A 10,476-nucleotide genomic window follows, 5' to 3' on the forward strand; every position below is an offset into this window, starting at 1 on the left:
AGAACACACCACACAGGCCATTCACTCTGCCTTCAATGGAGAATGGTCCTGGACACTATAAAGCTGGAAGGAGTGATAGACAAGAGACAGAGCTCAGATCAGAGCCCAAGTTGTATCCAGAGCGCCTGGGGTGGAGGGTGGATTTCAACAGAGACTGCCTTTCAGTACCCCGGCTGCCGGGACAGGCCCCAGATTCTGCTTCCTGCTCTCCTGGCTCCGAGCACCCTCCTTCCCCTTCCCTATTTTTGGAACGAGCAGAATATGCAGCGGGTCTGCAGGTCCCAGATATTGGAGCAGAGGTGACAGTGACTCAGATACCATTTCTCAACCCAGGAAACAACCAGGTCCTCACAGGCCTGGAACTCCCCTGGGGGGTGTTGGGAGACCCACAGGCTGGAAGGGACCGCTACCCAGTCCAACGAGCTGGTTACAGAGGAGGGAGCTGGGGACGCTCAGCGGGCAAGTGTTTATTCAAGGTGAGCTAGGGCATCCGGACCGTCCTCACGGGTGTCTCACCCCTTTCCCACTCAGCCCCAGTAGGTCTCTGTTCTCAGTGCTAAGGTGCCAGATGGGAACATTTGGGTTTAGCAGTAATTTGCAAGAACAACAATAACAACAAAACTCCAGGAGTTCTACTGGGGAAAAGCTCAGTATGGAGAAATAGCATTGTTAAAAACGCATGCAGTATTAGGCTGCATTAAAATGTGTACTTGAGTCCAATTGCTAAAGTGGGTGCGTTTGCACAAATCCCCCTGTGCATTATTCCTCAATTGCAAACGAGGTGGTGGGAGCCTGCCTGAAGTTCCCTTTCTGTGTTAAAACTAGCCTCTGGAAGACAGAATCCCACCTTAACCATCCCTGTATTCCCAGCACATGGAATGGCTGGTGTGTAAAAAGAACTCAGCGAACTGTTTGTCTGATGAATGGATGGGTCAATGAATGAAACGATGTACGTGGGTCAGTGAATAAACATGTCCTACATGACACATGAAAGCAAAACTCAGACCCATAGGGACAGAGGTCTGGTGTCAGCCTGAGACTTCAGTGCTGCCCAGAAGTGGGCCAATGACTATAGGTAGTAGTGAGCTCACCATCACTGAAAGGATTCAAGAAGATTGGGGATGCATGTATGTAGTCAGGGTCTCTCTTACCCCTTGGCAAAGGTGTCATATTAGGGGAAATGCTCAGACCACTTCCCCAACCAGCACCCAGTGCCTCTGTCCCCACCATTAGATCTGCATTCCTTCCAGTCAAAGACTTAGTCCTTAATATGCAGATGCATCTTAGTCTCCACTTGAAGTGGTATGCAACATAATGGAGTGGGGAGAGCCATAGCCCATGTGTTTAATGGGCACAAAACCGTGAACTTAGTAGCAAGAAATAGAGATGCCATTGAAATAATGAGGGTGCTCCCACTCTATTCCACTCCATGAGCATGTACCCCAGAAGGAGAGATGGGAAAAAAGAATCCTCCTGTCCTCCATCCCAGATGGTCTTTTCTCCCTTGGACTTGGATTTCTCAAAGTGTGGGTGGTATTTGAATAGATTTTCAAGGTGTGTGTGTGTGTGTGTGTGTGTGTGTGTGTGTGTTTAACTATATTGGGTTTCTTCTTTATACTCTGACTTTGGAATGTACCTTGGTATCAGTGAAAGATGTGGGTGGTACCCTAAATAGGAGGATCCTGAGAGGTGATGAGAGAGGGGTTCAGACAAAACCTCTGAAGAAGGCAAAAGGTTGTATGGGGATCCTGCAGACAGGTGTCCTCGAGGACAGGTAGACCAGTTGGCCCTGCAGCCATTGGTTAAAGTACAGAACAGCTCTGGCCTCCGTGAGTTGGACCAGCCGCACTTACCAAAAACCGTGGCCCGTCGATGTGATGCTTCCTCACGGCCTTTTCACAGTCCTTGTAGTTCAGCTGCGAAGGGGAGAGGAAGGTGCTGTCAGTGGCGGGCTCATGCCATTGGTTCCCCTCCCCTGCCTGGCCCAGAAGCTCAGCAATTTGTGGTACTTGTGGCTAGCCAGACTCCCCGCTCCCTCCCCTGTCTCACAGCGGGCCCGTCCCCACCTCGGCCCTGCTTTCACTAATCCCGTGGGACTCTGTGAAATGGAGAACTTGCCTCGGTCGAAAGCTTTGGGGCCAACCCCTAAGAAAGAGAGGCCTTCAAGGCTACTCTGCAAGTGGAGAGGATCAGGAAGAGGAAAATAAATAGCACTCGTTGTCTTGCCACCCAAAGACAAGCTCGGTGGACATGGCCGTGTATTTCCTTCAACGCTTTCACTCTGAGCATACTTCTAAACATAACTGAGGTTATAATTTATATTCAATCTTGTGAGCCTGGCTTTTTCTCAAAATTACCCTCAGGCGATATAAGCACTGCCTCTTGTTATTGCAAATTTATTTTAAATGTTAGGTTCATTGATCTCTTGTTGCTAAACATTTAGATTGTTTACCAAACTGCTGCTCCAATAATGATAAGAGCAACTGCTGAAAATTATCCAACGCTTGCTCTATGGCAGGCATTGTCCTTAGTATTTAAACCAATCCTAGTCGTTTCATCCTGGCCTTCTCCAGATGGAGAGCCAAAGGCGCAGAGAGTCATGTAACCTGTAGGAAGCTCCACGGGGAGTAGGTGACAGAGGCGACAGCCAGGCTTCAGATCAAGCTTTTAATGTCAGGAATGGTCCCGTATTTGTTAATAACATTATAACTTAGCCATAAGTAAAGTGAACAAGTTTAAGTGCAACTTAATACACATCCAGATCATATCAGAGGACATCATGGCCATTCTTCTGCATCCATTTTCATTTTCTTCTACTTAACACACTGCAGGTGGATCACGAGCATTCCCGTGTTTTCATATTACACAGTGTTTGAAGGTGCGCCTTAACATTAAATACCCATTGCATTTTGAAGTTACTTATTACATGCTCTTCCAAGCTAATATCTTTTTAAAGTATGGTACTTGGTAAAACGTTTTTTGTACTCGTTCAAAAGAAACTTATGTGGCCATTGGGTAAAGCTAGCAAGAAAACTACTGGTTCGCAATCTGTTAAGAGAAACTGTTTAAGTTAGATTCTCAGAATAGAGTTATAGGATTAACAGGGATGATCATTTTGAGGGTCTCGGTTGCTTTCCTAAAGAGTCACATCAGTCAACAATCCTATCACGTGTCTGTGTTACCTTGTCTTCAACAGCATATGGATTTGCATTGGAAATATCTCTAATCTGCTGTGTAGGGATGAGTATTGAAGGTTAAATGTTTGACCTTGAGAATCTTAGGATCTCCTCACAAGTGTGTCACAGTTTGTGGCAGCCTTCTTTGGGCACAGATTTAAAATCGTGACCTTTTCTTAATGCCAACAAGACTAAGAAGTAAGCACACCTGTTGTCACCTCTTGGCTTGGAAGGGCAGGACGAACGTTAGAAAGCTCAGTAGAAGCTTGTTTAGAGATCAGTGTGGAAAGCAAGCAGCATCCCGAGGAGCCCTGAGCACCCCTCTTATCTACATGCTCTGAGCTGTCAGTGGCTCTTAGAAGAGTCAGCTGCCTTTAATTCATCATTTTCACTGTCATCGTTGTCAGATGAACGTCTGATTTTGCAAAATGCTGACCTCAACTCTAGATAGACAGACATCCTTGCAGACTGGGGCCTGCCTGGGAGTTTGATTCTGATCTAACAATATCTGGGCTTGGGGGCTAGAATCTATATTTTTGGTAAATACTTATATGACTTTTAGGAGCACCCAGTGTTAGTTGGCACTGGTCTAGAGTAGATACCTGGTGCTGCAGATGGGACAACCGAGGCCCAGAGAGGCCTAAGTCTGGGGCCTAACATCACACCGTGAGCTGGGAACACAGCTGGGACTGGAACTCATGGCTCTGAGCCAGTGCCTTCTCTACTGCATGGCCCAAGTCAAAAGGAATTGGAGGGGTTAGAGAAGTACAGACCACGGCCTAAGTCCTCCTTGGAGGCTTGCATTCCAGACAGAGGATGAGCTACTTGTGTAGCTGAGACAATAAGACACAAGAACCTGCCAGCCTGCCTGGGCCTGGGCTCTCTGCTAGGGGCCAGCAACTAGAGCAGAAAAAATGGAAGCTCAATCATCAACTGCCCCCTCTCTGCTGAATGCCTCACATATGTTACTTCCTTTAATTCTCCCAACACTCCCACGAGGTTAGTTACTGTTAGTGTCTCTATGATACTGATGAGGAAACCAAGGCACAGAGAGGTCAAGCAACGAAGACAAGGTCACCCAGCTAGCAAGTGGCACAATCAGGATTCACACTGAGGTATGCCTGCCTCCAGAGCTAGCTGGAGAGGTAGCTCCAAGGGGACCTGATATCACCGCTTCATTAGAAGTTGTGCTGGCCAATCAGGGTTTTAAATAGGAGATTTGATGGTTAAGATCCATACCCATTTGGTATTTTCTCTCAGGGGGACTGAAGTGCTCAGGATCTAAAGGGTGTTTATCTGAGTCTCTGGGGGGACTTCCAGGTCACAGAGGCCCTGCAGTCTCCTCATTCCCCACTTCGGTCATTTTATGCTGGTGCTGTGGGCTTGACCCGGGGTGTGGGATTTCCAAGAAGAAAGCTCTCCCTCTCCCCAGCTCAGGCAGAGACCTCTCCCTCTCCCCAGCTCAGGCCTGGGGCCCATCTCCCTGTGCCAGGGGAACTTGACCATGGATTCTTCTGTGGCTGGGCTGGGTCGTGCCTTCTTCTCACATTGGAGATGGAGTCTATCTGTGCCTCCCGGCCTGCCCGCTGGTTTCCCTCCCTAATTCGCAATCCTTCTCTCCTTTCTTTACTGAGCTAGCATGCTGCTGATAGAAATCTTGGCAAATTTCACCGGGTGCCCTGTTTCATTTGGTCTACGTTTAAGAAAAAACACTCAGAAATAGCCTTCAGAAGTCAGTTTTCCCAACCATCTTTGCAACCACAATGCTGAAACCTAAGTTGAGATGACCTTTTAGAGGGAAAAAGAACAGGAAGGAGATGCACAAAAAGCAGCAACAGCAGGGTTCGTGGGCCGTGTCCCCATCATGCCACACCAGATTCAACATTTTCAGACTTTTCTTCCTGAGTCTGGGGAAGAGCAGTGTGACAGTAAACACCTCGGGGCCACACAGACCCCAGGGTTGGCTGTGTGACCTCGGCAGCTTGAGCTACCCCAGGAAAAACAGAGCGTGGGCTTAGGTGATCTCGAAGGCCTCGGCTTTAAAATCTCGTCTGTATGACGGTCTGGAGTGTCAACTGAACCTGAGGCCAGCCTCCTCAGGGGCAGGTGCAAAGGGGTCAAATGTCCCTCACAAGACACCGTATCCCTCGGACAGGAAGAGAATATCCCTGAGTCACGTGGCTTGGGATCTGCCCAAGCCGCTATGCGACCTGTGGTCCCACCAGCAGATGACGAAGCGTGGGGATCTTCAATGCTTGAAAGCAGGGCAACAGCCTTCTGGTCTCAGCTCTGCCATAGCTCACTTCTGACCCTCCTGGCTGAGCCCCTTCCTCTGCAGGAGCCTCAGTTTCCCCAGCTGTAACCTGGGCTCATACCAGTTTTCTGACCTGCCTGGCAAGACCCGCATAAAGCTCCAAGGAGACGCTGCCTCACGTAAGGGCGCGAGGAGCCCTCCTTCAGGGTGATGAACAAGGACTGCTGCCCAGGCCCGGCTCATCGCGGCCTTCCCCTCCCCCGCCCAGGACACCACTTCTCCCTTTCTAATAAGGAGCCTAGATCTCACTAGGGGTTAGAGCAGTTCTGCATCTCAGAGCTTAGAGTTCAAAACCAGACGGGCGACAGACCGGAATCCTGCCTCTGTCACATGTAGTCCCTGGGGCTTTGGGCCACTTCACCTCCCTGCACTGATTTTGCAGCTGAGCCAGGGGACAGACCCTGTTAAATAGTCCTGGAGAGTGTGAGATGGGACAGTGCCTGGAGGGCACAAGCTCAAGCCCTGGCACACAGTAGGTACACATTCACTGGAGGACTTCCCTTCTCCCCAGAGCTTACTGTGGGAACACTCGGTGGTGTGGGCATATCTAACGGTACTTGCCCAACTGGTGAGGTGGCTGCGAGGCTGGAAGTTCGCTGCTATCTTTCATGCTTTTTGCGTTCTGCCTGGACTCCACCTTCAAGCCTCTGTCCAGCTGCCCCCAACCCTCCCCGAGGGCACTGCCAGCCCCCCACCACCAAAGAGCAAGGCTCACCTTCCTGAAATAGTCGGCGAGGCTGTCGGGGTCCCAGGCCAGGACCTCAGAGCGGAAGGGCACATTTCTCAAGGCCATGGCTGCTCTCCGGGGAGGACGCTCACAAGCTGAGCATGGGTGCGGCACCCATGGACAGAGAACCCCAATCCAGAGCGTGGGGGTGTCCTTGGCTCTTCCCACACCCGGTTACCCTCTGGAGCAGCCTTGTTGGAGCCAACGTCTTTTCTGCCGTAGCCAGATCCCAGAAAGCAATGCTTCCTCCGCGAACAAATATGGTCTCTTCTCAGAAAACGACTCAGCAAGTTTCCTTTACCACTTCCTCTGCTGGGCCCTAAATAAGTAAACAAGGAAGCCAGCTCCCCGCTGGAGAGGCCGAGCGAGCCACGGGTGGTAATTCCCCAAGGCCAGCCACCCGGCCCAGTGGGAGTGGCATGAAGGGGACTTGGACCCCAGCATGAGTTCAAGTACGTTTCTGTTAAAACTCCTGGCACCCATAAGTCTACACCACATTCCTGCTTGCCTGGGTCTTTGCAGTTGAAAATCTATTTTGACAGTTGACCTAAAATATAGACAATCTCCCACATCAGTGAACTGCCGGGGGAAGGAACAGGGCCTTTTTATGTTTTCCAACCACCCCTCGGTCTCTCTAGCAGGGGTGGGGAACGTCCGGCCCACGGGCCGTATAAGGCCGGAGAAATCATTTGGTCTGACCCCGCCAAGGCATTAGGGTGAGTTAATTAAATGTTTGACCAAATATAGCAGGCTAGTTTTTAGGTTGATAATTTGGTATGGCCCATGAATGATGGTATAAATATTCAAATGGCCCTTGGCAGAAAAAAGGTTGCCCACTTCTGCAAGGATAAAGTCAAGATTTCTTCAGCTGCCCCCTTAGAGTTACTGCCAGAGGGGTCTCTGTGAGTGAGTGGGTGAGCCAGGGCCTAGCGCTGAGAGAGGGGCTGCACGGGGCGGACTACGCTTGATTTCTCATATGATGGTTTCCATGCCGTGCAACGTGGGTAGGACTTAACCCGTTGAGGACCAGTAGCTTTATTGCTAGCTTTACCCAGTGGCCAGATAAATTTCTACAGAACGAGTACAAAAAACGTTTTACATCAATGTTAAAGGCACGCTTTAAAATTAAATACCCGTTGCATTTTGAAGTTATTTATTATATGTTTTTACAAGCTAATATCTTTTTAAAGTATGATACTTTGTGAAACACTGTGTAACATGAAGTGCGAATTCTCATGATCCATCGCAATGTGTTAAGATCTAGGAATCTCAGTTCCCATGTCTGTAAAACAGGAAAACGGAGGCATTGCTTCACGAGCACATGAAACTTAGATGCATTTAACTAGACTCACTTAAAGGGAAAAAATTAAAAGAACAAAATGATACTGATGCTGCCATATATTCTATTCACTATTTCGTCCTCCGTATATTCCATCCAAAGGACACATTCCCTGGAGTGGCCTCGAGGCAGGGAGGGGGATCTGCTGCTTCTGTGGGTGTTGTCAGACTCTGCATTTCTCACAGTCTGAGAGCTACGTTGTTAAATGTATTTATGCTACATCGTCATCTCTAAACACAAGTTTATGGCTTCATCTCCTCTCTGTGCGTACACACACACACACACACACACACACACGGCCATCTGCTCCGAGGCTGAGGAGAGAACCAGCACTGTTGCACTTCCCAAGCGATGCTACATTGTCCCCGAGGTGGTGCCTTCCCCCAGCTTTTCCAGGGTAGCTGTGGCCATGCACCGTTTCCATCTCATGCAGAATCTAAGGCCCCACCGTCACTGTGATGCACCAGCCTCCCAGGTCACGGTGAGCTTCGGAGACATCTGCATTTCCTCCCAGGCCTGGCACTGTAATGGATGTGGCCCACGCACCTGAGCTGGCATCATCCCCGCCTCACAGGGAGCTGGGGCATCCATCAAGGCAGCCCAGGCCAAGTGCTCCTCACAAGGCCTGGACCTGAGAGCGCTCAGTCACTGGCCGTGCTCTGCAAAAGCCACAGTGGGAGAGGTTGCCTCACTTTTCAAATCACCGGAAGAGCAGGCATTTGAAAAGAGGGAGAGTGAGAGAGAGATCACTTCCAAGTAGAGTGATCAAAGGAGATGCTGTGGAATGAGCTGCCACTTACGCAGGGCCTTGGAAGGTGGAATAGAGGGAGGGCATTTTATGTGTGTGTGTGTGTGTGTGTGTGTGTATGTGTACTTCATGAGCAAATGAAACATTCCAGACCTGGAGAAAGGAACATTCAAGATCATCCTTAAAAGTAGAAGCAATATTTTTAATTAGAGGCCCGGCGCACGAAATTTGTATGTGGGCACGGTCCCTAGGCCTGGCCTGCATTAAGGCCATCTTTCCCAGGCTGCCCACAGCCAGCACCCCCCCCCCACCGTTGCCCACCCCCAGTACCCCGTTCGCCATCGGGTGATCAGAGCCTGATGGCTGGGGGACGGGACCAAGAGGTGGTCAGTGTGCCTCATAGTGACTGGTCGAGCGGTCGTTCCGGTTGTTCCGCCTTTAAGGTCAATGTGCATATTAGCCTTTTATTATATACGATGATGTTCACCCGCCAGTCAGGAGAATAAAAATCTGCAAACGTTAGAAAGAAGATACAGCTAAATACTAGGCTTTGGGGGAAGAATTATCCAATAAATGTGGCGAAGATGAGCAATCCATGGAGCCCCTGAAGAGGAGGGACACAGCAGTCAGGAAAGCTGGTGACAGTGCTGATGGCACTGAGAATCACCAGGAGTCCCTCCTAGGTGCCGGGAGGGCTGAGGGCTTTGCACTAATTCTCTTATCGAATTGTTGGCACAATTATGCCTCCTTTGCAGAAGGGAAAACCAAGGCTCCGAGAGGTAAAGCTACTTGCCACCGACCCCTCTGAGTCCACCTTCCTTTACCTCGGTGCCACGTAGGCTCCGAAATGCTATGTAAACTGTCCAAGCTGGAGGAGGGATCCGAACCCAGCTCTGTCTCAGGAGCCTGCGTGGTTTCCACTCTACCGGTCTGCCTCCCTGCAGAGCAACGTAGGTTGTCAATAGTGACAAGCTGAGAGGAGACAGCCCTTTCCACGAGGCAGGCCTCTGGTACCCTCCCCGTATGGCCCCATGCCCACCTCTCAGAAGGGGCAGCTGGGCAGGCGGGAGCAGGTGACACCAGGGGAAGCTGCTTGCTTCCGGTCTGGAGCCTCTCCTCTTCCCTCTCCTCGGGGATTTCCCAATGCTTACAAGTTTCACATCTCCTGTCTCTGGCCAGATGGTTCCAGAAGGCCCAGGGGCAGGGCCAGTTAGTCTTGGGTCAGGGGAGTGGGTCAGGAGGACCAGCGTGACCCTGTGCAGGCTGGCTCATTGGCCGAGCCTCAGGCTTCACAGCTGTAAAATGGGCAGGGACAATCGCAGCCTCTGGGTACAGCTCACAGCGGATGGGATGCTGCAGCTGGAAGGCCAGGCCAACTCACATCCATCCTCTAAAGAGAACCGGTCTTGGCCTCAAACATGAAGCAGAGCAGAGCAGGGAGCAGCTGTGGCCTGGGGTGGGGTGGGGGACCCTCCCCTTCCCCTCTCTCTCCCAGCCAGCTAAAGAAGCCCCAAACTCATAAAGAAGCAAACGGATAGGTTAGCAGAGGCCTTCCTAGTCTTTGGAATCTGAACCTCAGGGTTCGGACAGGTCAAATAGACCCTGAGCGCAGTAACAGCAGCAGCAGGCGAGCTCACAGGGACGGGGTGCACGGGGCAGGCATCTTAAAAGTGCATCAGGGCTGTGGACCAAAACGCAATACTTGCAGGGAGTGGTAAGTTGGAGATCTCAATATTAGGGACAAAAAGAGATGTCGATGCAGCACACTGCAACCAGAGGGGGTTCACCCCAGTATCCTCCCTGCCCCTCCCCACCCCGTCCAGACTTAAGGGTCCCTCTGGTTCCCGCTAACCCACAGCAGAATCCCTGTGTGTGTTGGGGGCGTGGGGGGGAGGTGGATAACTGCCTTCTCCAGCTAATTTTAAGGCGAGAGAAAGAACAGATCATTAACAGAGACCTGGGTGTCTCGGCCTGTGTGTGGGGCGGGGAAGGAAGCATTACTCGGGGACCCGGAGAGAATGGAAAGTAGGGACCTTGGAGGGGACCATGTGCTGACCCTCTGAGGAGAGGTGCCTACGGAGTGAGGAGGTAGGTGGGAGGATGTGCTACTTTGCATTCAGTTTGAAAGAGGGTGTTGGCTGGAGGACAGAGGAAAAGGCGGCTGCACGGGGC

General features: G+C 50.8%; 1 protein-coding gene across 1 annotated transcript in view; it reads right to left on the reverse strand.

The window, feature by feature from the left end:
- The window catches only part of LCP2 (lymphocyte cytosolic protein 2), a 37,105-nt gene extending 30,614 nt beyond the window's left edge, over positions 1 to 6,491 (reverse strand). The window contains exons 1-2 of the mRNA XM_006765380.2: positions 6,206 to 6,491; positions 1,854 to 1,916 (exon numbers count right to left, since the gene is read on the reverse strand). Of these exons, the coding sequence (XP_006765443.1) occupies positions 1,854 to 1,916; positions 6,206 to 6,283 (141 nt within the window). The 5' untranslated portion in view covers positions 6,284 to 6,491. The remainder of the gene's footprint in view (positions 1 to 1,853; positions 1,917 to 6,205) is intronic.
- Positions 6,492 to 10,476: the final 3,985 nt, after the last annotated feature.

This window comes from Myotis davidii, unplaced genomic scaffold, assembly GCF_000327345.1.
Source record: "Myotis davidii unplaced genomic scaffold, ASM32734v1 scaffold399, whole genome shotgun sequence".
NCBI classification, from domain to species: domain Eukaryota; kingdom Metazoa; phylum Chordata; class Mammalia; order Chiroptera; family Vespertilionidae; genus Myotis; species Myotis davidii.